The sequence below is a fragment of the Schistocerca americana genome, chromosome 5 (genome assembly GCF_021461395.2).
Source record: "Schistocerca americana isolate TAMUIC-IGC-003095 chromosome 5, iqSchAmer2.1, whole genome shotgun sequence".
NCBI classification, from domain to species: Eukaryota; Metazoa; Arthropoda; class Insecta; order Orthoptera; family Acrididae; genus Schistocerca; species Schistocerca americana.
The window spans coordinates 656390258-656411719 of record NC_060123.1 but is presented as its reverse complement, the minus strand read 5'-3'; the positions used below and the strand labels follow the sequence as shown (position 1 = coordinate 656411719).

At 43.2% G+C, this 21462-nt stretch overlaps 1 protein-coding gene across 1 annotated transcript in view; it reads left to right on the top strand.

Moving 5' to 3' along the window:
- The first annotated feature begins 767 nt into the window (after window positions 1–767).
- LOC124616614 (probable cytochrome P450 6a14) overlaps window positions 768–21462 on the top strand; it is a 32247-nt gene continuing 11552 nt past the window's right edge. Inside the window, 3 exon segments of the mRNA XM_047144937.1 lie at window positions 768–954; window positions 11427–11665; window positions 16575–16819. Of these exon segments, the coding sequence (XP_047000893.1) occupies window positions 768–954; window positions 11427–11665; window positions 16575–16819 (671 nt within the window).

Sequence of the window (21462 nt, the reverse complement as noted above, 5' to 3'; positions counted from 1 at the left end):
AGAAAGAGGGGTAAAAGCACCGAAGATGACGAAGATACGGCATGTACATATTGCAAGGAATTACATTCCACTTCAACTGAGGGTTGGAATGCATGGCAGAAATCCACACAGTGTGCACATATCTCGTGCGGTGGCATTTATGGTAACGACGATGGAGCCGCCGGCCGGGGTGGCCGAGCGGTTCTAGGCGCTACAGTCTGGAACCGCGCGACCGCTACGGTCACAGGTTCGAATCCTGCCTCGGGCACGGATGTGTGTGATGTCCTTAGGTTAGTTAGGTTTAAGTAGTTCTAAGTCTAGGGGACTGATGACCTTAGAAGTTAAGTCCCATAGTGCTCAGAGCCATTTGAACCATTTTGAACGATGGAGCCTGTATTATCTGTGAGATGTGTCATCGAAGAAATTAAAAAGAACACGGGTTCCATTCCTTCCCATGCAAGAGGCGGAACGGACAATTTCTTAGTTTTTCGATGTAACAAACGATATATACTACTTTAAGTTATGTTCATTTGCAAATTATGTTCGTCGAAATGTTCATTGCAATATTTTCTAAAAATTTAAAGTAAATCGTTCAAGAAGTTTTCGAGATTTTTGCTAATAACGGTTTTCCATTATACATTGCATATGTATTTATATATTAATAATATTAACAATGCCACATATGTCACACTAGTGAGAAAATTTTTCGCACTAATTACTGCTTTGACGTCCAACATAACCTTTTTTATTTTAGAATCACCTTCTTTGCGGAATCTTCAGTCATCAAAATGTTGGGTGCGCTGTTGCTGATCGCAGCGGTAGTGTACGTGTGGTTCGCCTACTCGTACAAGTACTGGAAGAAGAAGGGAGTGCCCTACCTGGAACCACAGTTTCCCTTCGGCAATATCTACAAAAGTTTTGTGGGAAAGCAGTCCATGGCAGCGGATGTCACGGACGCGTACAAACAGCTAAAAGGTAAGTTGGACCACAGACCCATGTAAGAGGGGAGACGTTCGAAGTGCATCGAGACATTCAGTTTTAGAAGGGTGGCGTGTACCACACGTATCTTAGAAACACTGAATGTGTCTCTCAACAAGGCCATCGTTAGCGTCAGAGGCATTAACTAATTTCCTACATTTTTGAAAAATAATGATTTCTCACAATAGCTGTATGATAATTTATTAATGCTATCACTTTTGGTCAAACAGATTTTCCTCAGGAATAAAAACGACATTAACTACAGCACATTAATATCTGTTTTTTTTATACCTAAGGATAGCCTGTTGTCCGACCGAATTTACTAGTTTCGATAAAGTGACCTGGAAGTACTTGATTTTTCACTTCTGCACAGTTTTCCTCTCTGTCTCTTGTTCGGAGGCGGCCACCACATTACTTTTTTCGGACATCGTTCATCCCCTAATCTCTTCCCAACTCTTCGGTGATGTACGTGGTAGTCTTCATTCGTTTCCTGATGTCTTTATCTGAGATCTTCTCTCCCTTTGACACTCTACAACCTCTTTTCAAAGTCTTTCAAGTCTCCTATCTCGTTTTATCATTTCCCAGGATTCAGCTCCACCTAAAAAATTCTTTGTATTAACGATTCATATGACGTTTTTCATCTTTTTCTTAGTTTCTTCTGACCGAAGTAGGGAACTCACCCTATAGGTTGCTTATTTAGCATGTTTTGCCCTCTGTCTTCTTTCGTCTTCACTGGAAACCAGATCTGAGGTTATAAATCTCTGATATTTCTACTTTCCACGTGCCTCGATAGTTGTTGCATCTATAGTAATATCGCGTTGATTATTTCCTACTGAGACATATTTTATTTTGTTTAAACATGTTGTTAATCTGGACTTACAGTTTGTTTCTATGATTTCCGTCATCAGGTATTCTGTATAATAGTCATCTGCCGCTAGTATTATTTTATCATCGACGAAAAATAAACTTGACAACTCATTCCCATCTGTGTCTCGCTACATTCCTCAACATTGTTTCATCCATTCCTTAAGAACTTCGTTCAGTTAATATTTAAACTGAACAGAGGCCGTACAGCACCCTTGTCTGAGGCCTGTGGTTGGTCCTATTACTCGGGAAATTTCGTTTCATATTTTCATTCTTGTCTCTAATTCCTGGTAATCTGCAACATATGTCTTATTCATTGTGTTTTCTTCAAGATTTAGACATGGATTCCTTGTTGGTGCAGCGTCACATGCTGTTTTTAAATTTGTGAAAATCTTGTGTATGTCTCTTCCCCTGGATATTCAGTTTTTAGTTATCTCTTTTATTGTAAATATATTATTTACACAGAATGTACCTGCGGTAAAGCCACTCTGCTCTTCTCTTACTATAATTTCGTTCTTCAGAATTTCTTTTCTAATCCTACCATTTAACTTTTCCACTAATGCGGTAATGCTTATGCCCCTATAACTGTCGATTTTTTTATGCTTTCTTATGAAATGGTACCAGGTATGCTTTTTTCAATTCCTTGGGGTGTCTTCACGTTCAGTCAAACACTTGTTAAGGAGAAGTTGAAATATTTTTTGGTGTATTCTGTTTTCTTTTTTTAATTTCAGCTCAGATCTCAAGATTTTTCATTATTTCATTTTTACTGATTATGGTAATACTTGCAGGAACACACCTAAAGCTATCCTTTCGTTGATCGTACGTATTTCTATCTGCATGAACTCTTCTCGGTCTTCTGTTGATATATTTTAGAGTATTTCACACATTCTTCCATCTTTATCGATGGTAAATTTCTAAATCATCACTTCCTTTAAATAACTGCCAATATGTTTTAGGTTGCGCGCTGAATACACATTCGTGGCACGGTATTATTTTACGGGCTATAACGCCTGTAAATCCTGCTAGACGGAGTTTATGTTCTGTTACTTACAGTTATGGGATTTTTTAAAATTATACTACGAGTCAAATGTTTATGTTTCTACTTTTTGTTTTGAGCTTTCAGGAGCGTAGGTTGCCGTAACGCTGCCACGAATGTAGAAGTTCAGAAAACTTTGTACTCGGGGACATTGGTACAGTTATATTAATGATTATCGTGTCGAGGACAGGGAAATAGTCAGTATATCGGGGCAGACATTACTAGAAAGGTATATTTTCTTTCTGATATGCGGAATAACAGACATGTCCAACATTCATCACTCTGAAAAACTTGGAAAGGTGAACCCACGCAAGTAACAGCATGTTTACTGAAATTCTATTATATAGGCAATGTAGATCACATCTTAGGTACTGCGAAATCAAATATTCTATGCGGCCAGTGTCACAAACCGGTCACGAGTATTTGAATGAAACAAAAGCAGGAACTGTGATTACTGGAGATCTAGATTTTTTCATTTTCTCTGCAGGAGCACAGGTATTAGTTACACACAATACATCATGACGAAGAAAGGCAAGATTTTTCTAGAACTTTTGACAGATTCTACCCGGATATGACATTCCAACTACTATACACATTGAAGCGCCGAAGAAACTGGTATAGTCATGCGTATTCAAATACAGAGATACACTATGTGATCAGAAGTATCCGGACACCCCCAAAAACATACGTTTTTCATATTAAGTGCATTATGCTGCCACCTACTGCCAGGTACTCCATATCAGCGACCTCAGTAGTCATTTAGACGGTGAGACAGCAGAATGGGGAGCTCCACGGAACTCACGGACTTCGAACATGGTCAGGTGATTGGGTGTCACTTGTGTCATACGTCTGTACGCGAGATTTCCAAACTCCTGAACAACCCTAGATCCACTGTTTCCGATGTGATAGTTAAGTGGAAACGTGAAGGGACACGTACAGCATAAAAGCGTACAGGCCGACCTCGTCTGTTGACTGACAGAGACCGCGGACAGCTGAAGATGGTCGTAATGTGTAATAGGCAGACATCTATCCGGACCATCACACAGGAATTCCAAACTGCATCAGGATCCACTGCAAGTACTATGACAGTTAGGCTGGAGTTGAGGAAACTTGGATTTCATGGTCTTGCAACTGCTCATAAGCCGCACCTCACGCCTCGCTTGGTAAAATGAGCGTAAACATTGGACGACTGAAGAGTGGAAGAAGTTGTGTGGAGTGACGAATCACGGTAAACAATGTGGCGATCCGATGGCAGGACGTGGGTATGGTGAATGCCCAGTGAACGTCATCTGCCAGCGTGTGTAGTGGAAACAGTAAAATTCGGAGGCGGTGATGTTATGGTGTGGTCGTTTTTCTCATGGAGGCGGCATGCACCCCTTGTTGTTTTGCGTGACACTATCACAGCTCAGGCCTACAATGATGTTTTAAGCACCTTCTTGCTTCTCACTGTTGAAGAGCAATTCGGGGATAGCGATTGCATCTTTCAACACGATCGAGAGCCTATTCCTAATGCACGGCCTGTGGTGGCGTGGACACACAACGACATCCCTGTAATGGACTGGCCTGCACAGAGTCCTGACCTGAATCCTATAGAACACCTGTGGGATGTTCTGAAACGCTGACTTCATGCCAGGTCTCACCGACCAACATCGATACCTCTCCTCAGTGCAGCACTCCGTGAAGAATGGGCTGCCATTCCCCAAGAAACCTTCCAGCACCTGATTGAACGTATGCCCGCCAGAGTGAAAGCTGTCATCAAGGTTTAGGGTGGGCCAACACCATAATGAATTCCAGCATTATCGATGGAGGGCGCCAGCAAATTGTAAGTCATTTTCAGCCAGTTGTCCGGATACTTTCGATCACATAGTGTATGTAAACAGGCAGAACACGGTCGGTAACGCCTATATACGACAAGGAGTATCTGGCGCAGTTGTTAGATCGGTTACTGCTGCTACAGTGGCAGGTATTCGAGATTTAAGTGAGTCTGAACGTGGTGTTATAGTCGGCGCATCAGCTATTGGACACAGCATCTCCAAGGTACCAATGAAGTGGGGCTTTTCCCGTACGACCATTTCACGAGTGTACCGTGAATATCAGTAATCAGGTAGAACCTCAAATCTCCGACATATCTGCGGCAGGAAAAAGACCCTGCAAGAATAGGACCAACAAAGACTGAAGAGAATCGATCAACGTGACAGGAGTGCAACCCTATCGCAAACTGCTGCAGATTTCTGTGCTGGGCCATTAAGTGTCACGGGTTGCGACTCATTCAACGAAACATCTTCGATATGGGCTTTCGGAGCCGAAGGCTTAGTCGTGCACCCTTGATGACTGTACGACAAGGCTTTACGCCTCGACTGGTCCCGTCAACAACGACGTTGGACTGTTGATGAATGGAAACATATTGGCTGGTTGAACGAGTCTCGTTTCAAATTGTATCGACCGGATGGGGTAATATGGGACTTCTGATACGTCGAGATACGACTGACAGGTGCCATGTTCGTAAGCATCCTGTCTGATCACCTGCATCCATTCATGTCCGTTGTGCATTCCGACGGACTTGGGCAATTCCAGCAGGACAATGCGACACCCCACCGTCCAGAACAGCTGCAGAGTGGCTCTTGGAACAGACTATTGAGTTCAAACACTTCCGCTGACCAACAAACTCCCCAGACATGAACATTATGGAGCCAATCCGGGAAGCCTTCAACCTGCTGTTGAGAAGAGACATCCAACCCCTCCTTTTACTGACAGTTCTCCAGGAATCATGGTGTCAATGCCCTCCAGCACTACTTCAGAGATTAGTTGAGTCCATGCCACGTCGTGTTGCGGCACTTCTGCGTGTTCGCGGGGGCTCTACACGATATTAGGCATGTGTATTGGTTTCTTTGGCTCTTCAGTGTAAGAACATCTAGATTAAATTCTTGAAAGCCAACACTGAAGAATGAGGAACGTGATGACAGAGGATGGCCTTTGCCCCGAAACGTGCAATCACGGAGAATTCTATGACTGGCACGCACTAACTACACAAAAGGAAAAAAAAGGAAAAAAAAATTAGCAACACCAAGAAGGAGTTCTGCGACATATACGAAAGTTGTGTGGGCACATTTCTACATCTCACAGGTGATGTCTATTCAAATATATGAGGATGCAAATCATATTTGCTTTCAACACAAGCTGTAACGGTCGTGAGCGTTAGTTGCCTTTGGCATTGGACGTGGTGGGTTTGGTATTAGTCAAGAGTGCTTTTATGGGCACAAAGACGCCATTATCAACATCTCACTGAGTTTGAACGAGGTCGTATAACAGAGTTAAGAGAAGCTGGATGTTACCTCTGCTATAACGCAGAAAGATTTGGCAGGAATCAAAGCCACTGTACGTTATTACTGGCAGCAAGGTTACTGGTCGCAAGAATACCGGGCTCCGGACGGCCACGTGGCAGGGAAGACCATTGTGTTCGGCGTTTGGCTGTGGCACATCGCACTGCATCTGCAGCAGCAATTTGAGTAGCAGTTGGCACCACGGTGACACAACAAACTGTTACAAATCAGGACAGATCCGAGCCAGATGTACTGTAGCGTGCGTTCCACTGACCGTAAACCACCTCCATTTGCGACTTCGGTCGTGTCAAGTGAGAGCTTACTGGAGGGCAGAGTGGAGGTCTCTTGCGTTTCTGATGAAGGCTGTTTCTCCCTCGGTTCCAGTGACGGTTAGGAGGAGGCAAGTTGAGGACCTGCAACCAACCTGTCTGTGTCCTATAGACACTGGACGTACATCTGTGGCCATGGACTGGGGTGCAATATCGTATGACAGAAGAAGCAATTTCGAGGATATCCCACGCACCCTGACTGCAAATTTGTTTGTCGATTCAGCGATTCGATCTGTTGTGTCTCCATTCAGGTACATCATTCCAGGTGGTGTTTTCCAACAGGATAACGCTCGCCCACATACCCCTGTTGCACGCACCATGCTCTACAGACTGTCGACATGTCGCCTGCACGATCACCAGATCTCTCTGCAATCGAGCACATAAGAGACGCCAACGGACGAAATTCCAGCGTCATCCACAACCAGCATTAACCGTTCCTGTATTGACCGATCAAGAGCAAGAGGCGTGGAACTACAGCCCACAAACTGTTATAGGCCACGTGTATAACACAATGCGTGCACGTCTGCACGCTCGCATTCAACATTCTAGCGGTTACACTGGTTACTAATGTACCATCATTTCATATTTGTAGTGGCTTATAGGGCCCTTACATTAACCTGTGTTCTTGCAATGTTAATCACATAAATATTTTACTTAGACACACGTATTCCCGAAATTTCATTATTGTAATTTTGTTATTTTATGGCCTTGCGATTTTTATCCCTCAGTGTATTTTCATTCATTTACACACGTTACAAATAATTACGAAGCTTTTGAAGAACAGTTCAGGTAGTGGAATGGAAGGCGGTTAGAAACGTGCGTGCGAGAACCTGAAAGAGTGACCGGCACACAGTTTCCAAGGCAGGCAGTCTGTATGTATGAGTATAATAAACCGTCAATAGGCAGGTGCTGTCATGATTTAAATTTTGTTTAAATGGCAGCATTTTGTTTAAATGGCAGTATGAACTTCTTTTTGCATTAAATTTCGAGCAGCGAATATCATCCACATATTTTTGCCTTAGCGGTTTTGATAAATTATTCAAATATAACGTTACTAAGTTCAGTTGCAAATAAAGAAGAATGGAAGAAATGTTGCACGTAAACGTCTCATCGACATCGATGTTATGAGTGAATGGCGGGAATGAAGAGGTTGTGTCCTATTTTGAGAATATTTACTCTCAGTCATTTAGGAAATCCGTGGAAAACTTGAATTTGAATGGTTCTACGGAGACGTGAGCCTCGCTCCTACGGAATACAAGTTCAGCACATTAATGACTGCCCAATCTGACTCAAGAAAAATCTAAAGTACGAGAATTCGTCTTGTAATGAGTTCCATTAATCTTGTTTTCAATGATATTTTTCTAATAAGATATTGTGAAAAAATTATATTCCATAGCTCAATATCTAACCGAAAGTTTGAATTTTACAGAAAACAATCAAAGTTTACTTGTTTGTACTGCAACATATTTTAATGAGATGTAATGGAACGCAGTTTATGATTCAGTAATAAGTTTGCTGGTCTTCGACTAGTACCAGTGCTGCATACCATTTATAGTAGTCTTCTAGTGAGCAAATATTTAAATGCTAATTGCCACGGATAGAAAGTAGTCAGAGATGTGACAGACGCACAAAAGTGCAGTACTGACACAAGATCAGTGTTTTATGAAGTCACCAAGAGTTTTAACGTGAGTTGCTAGGAATGGGCTCGTTTTTTTAAAATACGTACGCTTCTTTTCTCTATTTGCGATTAAGTATAATTTTCGGAGTGATTGTTAGGAGAGATATTATTGCATGTCCAACATTATCTAATAGGTGGTGTCCGTACACAGCTGCCACGACTTAATAGAGGTCTTTAAATAGTGGGAAGTACATTAAATCTAAAACAATTGTAATTTTGAAAATTTTAGATGAAGTCACAAACCTGATTATACATTGATGGGACAAAAGTCACAGGATACCTCCTAATAGCGTGTCGGACCACCTTTGTTCGGCTTAGAGCAGTAACCCCACGTGACTCGACATGACTCGACTTGTTGGAAGCCTCTGCAGAAATATTGGGGTGCAGGATTTTGTGCACGAACTGATCTCTCGAATCCGTTCCTCAAATATTCGACGGGATTAATGTTGGGTGATCTGGGTGGCAAAATCATTCTTTCGAATTATCCAGAAAGCTCTGTAAACGTGTCGCAAAAAACTGTGGCCCGGTGGCATGGCGGATTGTCATCCATAAAAATTCCATCGTTAGTGGCAACAAGAAGTCAATGAATGGCTGGAAATGGTCTCCAGGTAGCCGAACATAACGATTCTCAGTCAATGATCGGTTCAGCTGGACCAGAGGACTCTGTACAGCCCTTGTAAACGCAGACCACACCATTCTGGAGGCACCACCAGCTTGCACAGTGCCTTGTTGAAAACGTGGGTCCATGTCTTCGTGGGCCCTGCGCCACACTAGCTCCCTAGCATCAGCTCTTACCACCTGAAATCGGCTCTCATATGACCAGGTCACGGTTATCCAGTTATCCAGTCTAGGGTACAACCGACACGGTCACGAGCCCAGGAGAGCCGATGCAAGCGATATCGTGCTGTTAGCAAAGGCGCTAGCGTCGGCTGTCTGCTGCCATTGCCCATTAAAGCCAGATTTTGTCGTACTGTCCTTACGGATACGTTCGCCGCAGGAGCTACATTGATGCCTGTGGCTGTTTCGAGCAGAGCTACTGGCCTGTTTGTGCTGACAGCTCTACGCAGACGCCGCTGCTGTCATCTACAACTGCATCTTCACAGATACTCCGCAAGCCACCGTTCGGTTCGTGACGGAGGGTACCCTGTACCACTACTACTCATTTCCTTTCCCGTTCCACTCACAAATAGAGTGAGGAAAAATCGATTGTTAATATGCCACCATATGAGCCCTAATTTCTCAAACCTTATCTTCGTGGTCCTGACACGCAGTATATGCTGACGCTTGTTGAATCATTCGGCAGTCAGCTTCAAAACGATGCTCTAAATTTTCTCAATACTATTCCTCTGAAAGTACGTCGCTAACATTCCAGGTACTCCGATTTGAGTTCTCGAAGTATCTCCGTAACACTTGCGTGCTGTTAGAACCTGCCGGTAACTAATCTAGCAGCCCACCTTTGAAGTGCCTCGATTGCCTTCTTCAATGCCACATGGTACGGATCCCAAACACTCGAGCAGTATTGAACAATTGGTCGCAGCAGCACCCTAATTGCGCTCTCCTTTACAGATGAACTACACTTTCCTAAAATTCTCCCAATAAACCGGAGTGGACCATTCGCCTTCCCATCCACAGTCCTCACATGTTCAATCCATTTCATATTGCTTTGCTGCGTTACCCTCAGATATTTAAACGACGTGACTGTGTCAAGCAATACCCATTTAATGCTGTGTCCGAACACTACAGATTTGTTTTTCCCATTCATCCGCGTTAACTTACGTTTTCCCACATTTAGAGCTAGCTGCCCATCACCGCACCAACTAGAAACTTTGTCTAAGTCATCTTGTATCTTCATACAGTCACTCAGCTTCGACACCTTACCGTACACCACAGCATTATCAGCAAACTACAGCAGCAGATAGCTGCCCTCCTCGTCCGTCAAATTATTTATGTGTATAGAGAAAAATAACGGTCCTATCACACTTCCCTGGGGCGCTCGTGACAGTGCCCTTGTCTCTGATGAACACTTGTCATCGTTGATAAGGGTTCTATTACTTAAGAAGTCATCGGCTCACTCACATATCTGTGAATTTATTCCAGATGCTAATACCTTCGTAATCAGACTGCAACGGGGCACCGTGTCATATTTTTTCCGGACATTTAGAAATATGGAATCTGCCTGTTCTCCTTGATCCATAGTTCGCAGTAAATCACGTGAGAAAGGGGCAAGCTGAGTAACGCACGAGCGATAATTTTTAAAACCATACTGATTCGTGGACGTAAGTTTCTCAGTCTCAAGAAAATTTATTATATTCGAACTGAGAAAATGTTCAGAAATTCTGCAGCATACCGATGTTAAGGGTTACTGGTTTGTAATTTTACGGGTCCGTTCTTTTACCTTTCTTATGTAAAGGATTCGCTGCGCTTTTTTTCCAGACGCTTGGGACTTTGTACTGGGCGAGAGATTGACGATCAATGCAAGCTAGGCAAGGGGCCAGTGCCGTGTGGTACTCTTTGTAGTTTCCAGCCGGACCTGGTTATGTATTCGCTTTGAAATCTTTCAGTTGTTTCTCTACGCCAGGGATGTTTATTACTATCTCATCCATCCGGGAGTCAGTCTGATGGTTGGTTTGTACGAAGTGAAGACCGTTGGCCACTGAGTTGTCCGTGGTGAGAGGTAATGTCTGAAATTTGATATTCTCGGCACACTCTTGACACTGGGGATCTCGGAAAATTGAATTCGCTAACGATTTCCGAAACTGAATGTGCCATACCTCTAGGTCCAACTACCATTCCACGTTCAAAAGTCTGTTAAATACCGTCGCGCGGCCGTAATCACGTCTGGAAGCTTTTCACATGAATCACGTGCGTGCAAATGACAGCCACGCCAATTCACTGCTCTTTTACACCTTGTGTACGCTATACTACGGCCATCCGTATATGTGCATGTTGTTATCCCATGACATTTGTCAGTGAGTCAATGACGACAAAGGAAAGTTGAAATTTTTGCCTTGTTTTCGGAACCATGGCGGGATGCTAAATTTTAAGTACTGTACATGGTATTCGTAAGTTCGGAGAGTTCTTATATTTTCATTTTACAATACTGACTAAGAGTTTTTTATATTGCCGCTTATAATAGTGAGTTTGCTCGATGATTTGGGGTATATTTTAGGCATGAGGCGAGATGACGTAACAGTTATTAATTGAAACTTTATAAACCATGAATGACCTTCGTTTTGTTACAGGGCACCGTTTTGGTGGAATTTATTTCTTCAACCGACCCGCTCTAGTGCTAGTGGAACCAGACCTAATACGCAACATACTCGTGAAGGATTTCTGGACATTCCAAGACAGGGGAATAAGGGTGGACGAACGCGAACCGCTCTCCAGACACCTGTTCTTGCTGGGTGGGAGCAAGTGGCGGAAGCTACGCGCGAAGCTGACGCCCACGTTCACATCTGGCAAAATGAAGATGATGTTCCAGGTGAGTGGCGTGGCACGGTGCATAGAGCGTAAGATTCAGGATCACGCAGTGTTCTTGCTTTAGTATAGCGTTTTATCACTGACATTCCGAAAACCTGCTTTTGGCTTTTGGATGTGCCCATTCTAACAATACCACCACTTGCAAAGTAGGTTAGAAATTAGATTTATAACGTTGCTGACGCAGCATATGTTCGCTTTATCGGGCAACAAGAAAGTTATTGATTGTGGATGGTATCGTCAGAATGGAAATAATGATGTCACTGTAAAAAAGTAATTAATTTTGGCATTTATCTTGAATGGATTCCCACGTAGATTTCGTCGAAGTTGTTATGGCTCATCTTGTTGATTCTAGGATGATTCCACTTTGACTGTTAGAAGGTCCAGATCTGTATTTTAGCAATATTTGAAGACCTAACAAATGCGTTTTTCAGAAAATCCTTAATGATCAAACAATCCCAGATCAGAAAAATGGTATGGTAGAAATAATTTTTGACTTGGTGTTCCGGATCCATATTTTTAGTAAACTTCTTGTAAAGTCACATATACTTCTTCTTAATTGTTACATCATCAAGAAAACAGTTTTGTACCAATCTTCATATATTTAATTTCCACTTTAACCAAACACAAGACTTGACTGTTCTATTACAAAGCGAAATAACAACTTAAATTCTGGAAAGTGAAACAAAGACTGCTCTGTGCGCATTCGCGCCAAAACGGTTACAAGTAAGTCAAAGATTATGACAGTGTCACAGAAATGAATACACACAAGAACCATATCACTGTAATATATCGATAAATGGGAGTACCTATACATTAATAAAACCAAATGTGAATATTGTCACAAAAATATGTCTGTTACTTCGCAGAAAAGTAGTACGATATTACTGGTACCGAGAACTGGGGTTGGAGTGCCGTAATGGTCACGTAAATAAAAAACCATTACACCATGTAGGCTAGCACTTTAGAAGTGCTCAGCTGGCAGAAATATTAGTACACCTGGAAAGGCGACTTCGATATTAGTCCGATGACGGCATATGCCATCTGGAGGATGGTAGATGTGCTGATAATGGCTTCAACACTGTCCTCCAACATATAGTGTATTGGCATAGCTACCAGACCACCATTTGCGTCTGTACTTTATTAGAGAATGTTCACAGCCAGAAGGCTCAGTGTGGAGCAAACGTGTGAAGCAAGCAGGCAACCGCGCGAGGGACGCGCACTCGTGCTTCCTTCAGCTAACTGACGTGAGTGTGGAAGACGTCAAATTTTGGCCATCCAAGTGGCGGCATGGTACTTTGGGAGGAATTGCAACGTCAGTATTACGAAAATGAGAAGACCTTTCTGAATATGAATACCGTGTACAATACTGAAAATTTCGCGTTCTGCCGTTTTTCGAAAACATGACAAAAATTTCAACTTCCCTTAGTCGCCATCGACTGACATGACTTTCTTTACACTGAGATGAAAGGTTATGGACTAGTGATATGTACTTATACATATCGCGTACACTAGGTATAAAAGGGCAGCGCATTGGACAGAGCTGTCATTTGAACTCAGGTGACTTACGTGATATGGTGTCCGACGTGATATTAAGGGACTTTGAACATAGAATGGTAGTTGGAGCTGGACGCAAGGGACCTTCCGATTCGAAAATTGAAGGAAATTCGGTATTCGGGGGTCACATTGTGCCGAGAATACCAAATTCCAAGCATTGCCTCTCATTACGGACAACGCAGTGGCTGACAACCTTTACTCAACGACTGAGAGCAGCGTAGGGGTGTCAGTGGTGACAGATAAGCAACTCTGCGTGAAATAATGGCAGAAATCAATGTTGGATGTACGACGGAAGCACCCTTTAGGACAGTGCGGCGAAATTTGGCGTTAATGAGCTATGGCAGCAGACGACCGACGCCAGTAGCTTTGTTAACATCACGACATCGCCTGTAGCTACTCCACTGGGCTCGTGACCATATCGGTCGGACCTTAAACGACTGTAAAACCGTGGACTCGTCAGATGACTCCCGGTATCAGTTGGTAAGAGCCGATGGTAGGGTTCTAACGTGGCCCAGACCTCACGAAGCCAAGGACCCAAGTTGTCAACAAGGTACTGCGCAAGCAGCTGGTGGCTCCATAATGGTTTGGGCTGTGTCTAAATAAAATGGTCTGGGTCCTCTGGTCAACTGAACCTATCATTGACTTGAAATGGTTATGTTCGATTAACTGAAGACTATTTGCAGCCATTCATGGACTTCACGTCCCCAAACAACGATGGTATTCTCATGGATGACAATGGGCCATGTTACTGGGCCACAGTTATTCGCGACTAGTTTGAGGAACGTTCTGGACAGTTCAAATGATTGGTTTGGCGGCGAAGATGGCCCGACCTGAGTTCCATCGAACATGTATGGGACATAATCGAGAGATTAGTTGGTGCACGAACTCCTACGCCGGCAACACTCCCGCAATTATGGATGGCTTTAGAGCCAGCATGCCTCAGAATTTCTACAGAGATCGTCCAACGACTTATTGAATATGTGCCATGTTGAGTTTCTGCTCTACGCCGGACAAAAAGATGTCCGACACGATATTAGGAAGTATCCAATGACTTTTTACGCCTCAGTGTACGAAATTAGGTAGTTGAACACTTACTGGGACACTTCAGTGCACAACATTAACAGATGGTACATGGGTGATGCCGTTATCTAGGGAAGATCTCACATTACTGTTACGCGCAAGTATCAATAGTTTTGTTGCTACACCTATGGTACTGGAATCGAAACCATGCCTTTGGTAATTCTGAAGAATTGTAAGAAAGATCAACACAGAAAATCTCCGTGGCTTGGGACGAAAGTAATAGCCTTTGGTTCAAATGGCTCTGAGCACTATGGGACTTAACATCATCAGTCCCCTAGAACTTAGAACTACTTAAACCTAACTAACCTAAGGACAGCACACAACACCCTGTCATCACGAGGCAGAGAAAATCCCTGACCCCGCCGGGAATCGAACCCGGGCGCGGGAAGCGAGAACGCTACCGCACGACCACGAGCTGCGGACGTAATAGCCTTTCACTACTAGATTAATACCTATATTGTATCCAGGAAACAACGACTCCATTAGAGAAACCAAATACTGTGTCCACTCTATAATGAACGTATAAGATTTCAACGACGTGTACCAGTGATGTTATGTACCCACTGCGTTAGGAAAGTGGTTCGAGGATTCAACCGGAAGAGTAGCAAATTTAGCAAAATGAAGACTTCAATAACTCCATAGAACTGTGTCTTCAAGAACGCTTTCCTGATCTGAGTTACTGAAGGACAGAGAATATAGGGATCACTTTTCTACTTGCAGCCTCCGTACGTAGGTAGATCTCTCTGACAGTAGCTGTCACACGGCAGCCACAGAAATTAGGAAACTGAAAAATCAGTTACGGGGTTTCTGAGAAATACGTTGCTGTGAAAAGGTTTGATTTTTGGAAGACATGTAAGATAAATGCTGATAAAAGGAAAAGACATCATGACTCATACGAGGTATCTTTGTACATACACAGCTCAGTGATCCTTACGAAATCAAATGCTATAAAAGAATAGGAGGACATAAAAACTTTTTTCCTGATTTTAGCAAACAGACTGGAATTCTTTTAGTTAACATGTCTACTTCAATGTCTTGGGAAGCTCTTTTTCCCATACCCACATCCACAGCCTCTCCACGTAGAAATTAGCTTTTCACCCAACACCTTGGAAGTTAAGTATTTTTCGGCAGGGTGTCAGAAGAGAATGGTTCACGTGGAAATGACTTTTCAGCAGGAAAATAGTTTTACTTGTGATAATGGCGTGTGCAACATGAAATTTGCGCCAAGGCCAATATTTTTGCTTTTGTTTGGAAAATTTGTCGTTTCTTATTTTATTTTGCGATCTAGTGGGTCTATGAAACCACAACACGACTTGCATATTTTGACTTTTATTCTGAATGTGTATTTTGTGTTAAAGAAAAGGCTAACGATGCATAAAACTGTCAGTATCTTGCGATAACGTTGGCGTGGATAATTTCCCCCCTATAGCATATACTGCATCGTATCTGGTATTGTGACATCCCTACAGCTGGAGTCGAGTGCCTAATGGCTTTCATACAGCTTGCATAAGACAGCTGCATGCGCAGCTAGGCGTTTGACAGCAGTGGCTTGCAATAAAATTATTGAGCGACCTCGCAGCAGATCTTGAAATGTGAATAGACAGACGTACATCAGTTTCAGTATCAAACTGCATGCCAGTAGGAGTTTACCGAAACCTCTTGGTATTCTGCAAAAATTTGCCAAATGCGTGTTCGCTCTTTATATCAGCCACCGTCAGGTCTTTGTCCCACCAAATGAATTATTTTATTTTTGAATAATCCCCTCGTTTCCATGCAGAAACCCATGCACTTCTCCAAAAATATACCTCATAAACGTGCTCCAGAGTACTGTTTAGATTTCCGACGTCTCTCCTAGAAAATCATAGGGTCATAATATCTTGTAGTTTCCAGATAGAACTCTAGTTAGTCCATTATGTACCTGTATAATGTATGTAGCAGAACACATGAGCTTCCTTGGTTCCAGGGTGTTTTTTGCAATTCAAGCTGCCATCTATTTGCAGCTATAAAAGCTGAACTGGCATTAGTTCTTGAATACGCTTGCTTGAACGAATTGTGTATTCTGGTATTATGTGGAAAGTGGTTGTGCTTCTAGATGGATATGGAACTGATAGACGACCAGCAATAGGCTGTGTTGATTATACCATAGTGTGTTGGGGTACGATACTTTACACATTTAACTGCGAACTCGCGCGTATAAAAGGGCCTTACCACGGCAGTTGCGGGTTGAGGTGTCGTGAGTGCAGCACGCGTTCTGAGCCCCTGCGGTGTTTGTGCAGACGATGGCGGACTGCGGCCGCGAGATGGGGGAGGTGCTGGAGGCGGCCGCGTCGCGCGGGGAGGAGGTCGAGATGAGGGAGCTGGCCGCCCGCTACGCCACCGACGTCATCGCGTCCGTGGCCTTCGGCATCGAGATCGACTGCCAGCGCGAACCGGACACCGAGTTCCGGCAGTGGGGGCGGCGCTTCTTCCAGCAGAACTTCCTCAACACCCTCAACGGGATCCGAAAGCCCATATTGATGATGTTTCGTTGAATGGTTCGCAAGCTGACACTTGTTGATAGCCCAGCATTGAAATCTGCTACAATTTGAAGAAGGGTTGCACTTCTGTCACGTTGAACGATTCTCTTCAGTCGCCGTTGGTCCCGTTCTTCCGGGATCTTTTTCCAGCCGCAGCGATGTCTGACATCTGATGTTTCAGCGGGTTTGTGATATTCACGGCACACTCGAGAAGTGGTCGTAGGGGAAAAACCCCACTTCAACGCTACCTCGAAGTTGCTCTGTCACATCCCTTGCGCGCCGACTTTGACACCACGTCCAAATTCACTAAATTGTTATAACCTGCCATTGTAGCAGTAATAACCGATGTAACAGCTTGCCAGATACTTGTTGTCTTCTTGTTGTTGTGGTCTTCAGTCAAGAGACAGGTTTGATGCAGGCCTCCATGCTACTCTATCCTGTGCAAGCTGCTTCATCTCCCAGTACCTACTGCAACCAACATCCTTCTGAATCTGTTTAGTGTATTCATCTCCTGGTCTCCCTCTACGATTTTTACCCTCCACGCTGCCCTCCAGTAGTAAATTGGCGATCCCTTGATGCCTCAGAACGTGTCCTACCAATCGATCCCTTCTTCTAGTCAAGTTGTGCCACAAATTTCTCTTCTCCCCAATTCTGTTCAATATCTCCTCATTAGTTATGTGATCTACCCATTTAATCTTCAGCATTCTTCTGTAGCACCACATTTCGAAAGCTTCGATTCTCTTCTTGTCTAAACTATTTATCGTCCACGTTTAACTTCCATACATGGCTTCACTCCATACGAATACTTTCAGAAACGACTTCCTGACACTAAAATCTATACTCGATGTTAACAAATTTCTCTTATTCAGAAACGCTTTCCTTGCCATTGCCAGTCTACATTTTTTATCTCCTCTATTCCGACCATCATCAGTTATTTTGCTTCCCAAATAGCAAAACTCATGCACTACTTTCAGTGTATCATTTCCTAATCTAATACACTCAGCATCGCCCGATTTAATTCGACTACATTCCATTATCCTCGTTTTGCTTTTGTTCATGTTCATCTTATATCCTCCTTTCAAGACACTGTCCATTCCGTTCAACTGCTCTTCCAGGTCCTGTGCTGTCTCTGACACAATTACGATGTCATAGGCAACCCTCAAAGTTTGAATTTCTTCTCCATGGATTTTAATTCCTACTCCGAATTTTTCTTTTGTTTCCTTTACTGCTTGCTCAATAAACAGATTGAATAACATTGGGGATAGGCTACAACCCTGTCTCACTCCCTTCCCAACCACTGCTTCCCTTTCATGCCTCTCTACTCTTATAACTGCCATCTGGTTTCTGTGCAAATTGTAAATAGCCTTTCGCCCTCTGTGTTTTACCCCTGCCACCTTCAGAATTTGAAAGAGAGTATTCCAATAAACATTGTCGAAAGCTATCTCTAAGTCTACAATTGCTAGAAACGTAGGTTTGCCTTTCCTTAGTCTATTTTCCAAGATAAGTCGTAGGGTCAGTATTGCCTTACGTGTTCCAACATTTCTACGGAATCCAAACTGATCTTCACCGAGGTCACTTTCTACCAGTTATAGTTATTCCATTCGTCTGTAAAGAAATCGCGTTAGTATTTTGCAGCCATGGCTTGTTAAACTGATAGTTCGGTAATTTACACATCTGTCAACACTTGCTTTCTTTGGGGTTGGAATTATTATATTCTTCTTGCTCGCCAGATGGTAGAGTTTTGTCAGGACTGGCTCTCCCAAGGCTGTCAGTAGTTCTAATGGAATGTTGTCTACTCCCGGGGCTTGTTTCGACTCGGTCTCTCAGTGCTCTGTCAAACTCTTCACGCAGTCTCATATCTCCCATTTCACATTCATCTACATCCTCTTCCATTTCCATAATATTGTCCTCAAGTATATCGTCCTTGTATAGACCCTCGATATACTCCTTCCACCTTTCTGCTTTCCCTTCTTTCCTTAGAAGTAGGTTTCCATCTGAGCTCTTGATATTCATGCAAGTGGTTCTCTTTTCTCCATAGGTCTCTTTAATTTTTCTGTAGGCACTATCTATCTTACCCCTAGAGATATACGCCTTTCATCCTTACATTTGTCCTCTAACCATTCCTGCTTAGCCATTTTCCACTTCCTGTCGATCTCATTTTTGAGACATTTGTATTTCTTTTTGCCTGCTTCATTTACTGCATTTTTATATTTCCTCCTTTCATCAATTAAATTCAGTATCTTTTCTGTTACCCAAGGATTTCTATGAGCCCTCTCCTTTTTACCTACTTGATCCTCTGCTGCCTTCACTATTTCATCTCTCAAAGCTACCCATTCTTCTTGTACTGTACTTCTTTCCCACATTCTTGCCAATCGTTCCCTAATGCTCTCCCTGAAACTCTGTACAACCTCTGGTTTAGTCAGTTCATCCAAGTCCCATCTCCTTAAATTCCCATCTTTTTGAAGTATCTTTAGTTTTAATCTACAGTTCATAACCAATAGATTGTGGTCAGAGTCCACATCTGCCCCTGGAAATGTCTTACAGTTTAAAACCTGATTACTAAATCTCTGTCTTACCATTATATAATCTATCTGAAACGTGTCAGTATCTCCAGGCTTCTTCCATGTATGCAATCTACTTTTATGATTCTTGAACCAAGTGTTAGCTATGATTAAGTTATGCTCTCGGCAAAATTCTACGGGGCTGATTCCTCTTTCATTCCTTACCCCTATTCCTTATTCACCTACTACGTTTCCTGCCCTTCCTTTTCCTACTATCGAATTCCAGTCACCCATGACTATTAAATTTTCGTCTCCCTTCACTATCTGAATAATTTCTTTTATCTCATCATACATTTCATCAATCTCTTCGTCATCTTCAGAACTAGTTGGCATATAAACTTGTACTACTGTGGTAGGCGTGGGCTTCGTATCTATCTTGGCCACAATAATGCGTTCATTATGCTGTTTGTAGTAGCTTACCCGCATTCCTACTTTCTCATTCTTTACTAAACCTACTCCTGCATTACCCCTATTTGATTTTGTATTTATAACCCTGTATTCACCTGACCAGAAGTCTTGTTCCTCCTGCCACCGAACTTCACTAATTCCCACTATATCTAAATTTAACCTATCCATTTCCCTTTTTAAATTTTCTAACCTTCCTGCCCGATTAAGGGATCTGACATTCCACGCTCCGACCCGTAGAACGCCAGTTTTCTTTCTCCTGATCACAACGTCCTCCTGAGTAGTCCCCGCCCAGAGATCCGAATGGGGAACGCCAGCAGAGGGCACCCACGGTTAGGCTCCCATCAAATGTCTTGCTTTTGCTACGTTGGACTGTCTCTCCAGCAGCCAATATACTCTCTGACGACATCCCAGTCACGTGAAACTTTTATAATCCTCGCGGAAGAGAAAGGATCACTGCCTGAAACACAGTCGCTTTCTTTAACTCAGATGCTCCGAAGAACAGAATTTAAAACAATCATCCGTCAGCCTTTGGTTCTGTCACACATGAACATAGGTAGATTTAAATGGAACTATATGATTCCAAAGACATTTTCAAGTCTCAGACATCTATGATGTATATCTGTAGACTGAAGCGATTAATGAAAAGTTGTACCAAGGAAAGAATTCGTAACTGGGTCTCTTGCTCACTATGAAGATGTGCTAACCAGTACGCCACGCTGCCACAGTGGCTTTGCACAGCTGCACTGACTGCCCAACATGCTTCACTCCTCAGTCCAGATTCCCGTTCACGCCTCACTCAGCCCACTTGGTATTCCTCGTAAACTCAAACAGCATTGCAGACGTTCTCCAACTGTATTGGAGCAGCACCTCAGCATCGAATGAAACCGGGGATCCTGCCTCAAACCCAGGCAGAGATACTTCACTCAAATGAAACTATGCTGTTCCAAAGACATTTTGAAGCCTCAGATATCTATTATATATATCTGCAAACTGAAGGATCCGTCTTTAGTTCGATGATGGGGTGCTTTTTGAATGTAGTAGGAGAGCCTCTGCAATGCTGTTTAAGGGGAATACCAAGGAGGCTGAGGTGTGGATGGGAAATCGTCTTGAGGAGGGAGGCGTACAAGGGTAGTAGCCACAGTGGTATGCTGATATAGCGGTTAGCGTACCTGCCTAGTGAGTAGAACACCACAGTAGATTTATACTGCAGATAGTCTTTTGAATTTAAAACTATATTGCAGATACTCTTTTGAATTTTTCAAGTCCCAGTGAGCAAGTAACAAGTACACTCCTGGAAATTGAAATAAGAACACCGTGAATTCATTGTCCCAGGAAGGGGAAACTTTATTGACACATTCCTGGGGTCAGATACATCACATGATCACACTGACAGAACCACAGGCACATAGACACAGGCAACAGAGCATGCACAATGTCGGCACTAGTACAGTGTATATCCACCTTTCGCAGCAATGCAGGCTGCTATTCTCCCATGGAGACGATCGTAGAGATGCTGGATGTAGTCCTGTGGAACGGCTTGCCATGCCATTTCCACCTGGCGCCTCAGTTGGACCAGCGTTCGTGCTGGACGTGCAGACCGCGTGAGACGACGCTTCATCCAGTCCCAAACATGCTCAATGGGGGACAGATCCGGAGATCTTGCTGGCCAGGGTAGTTGA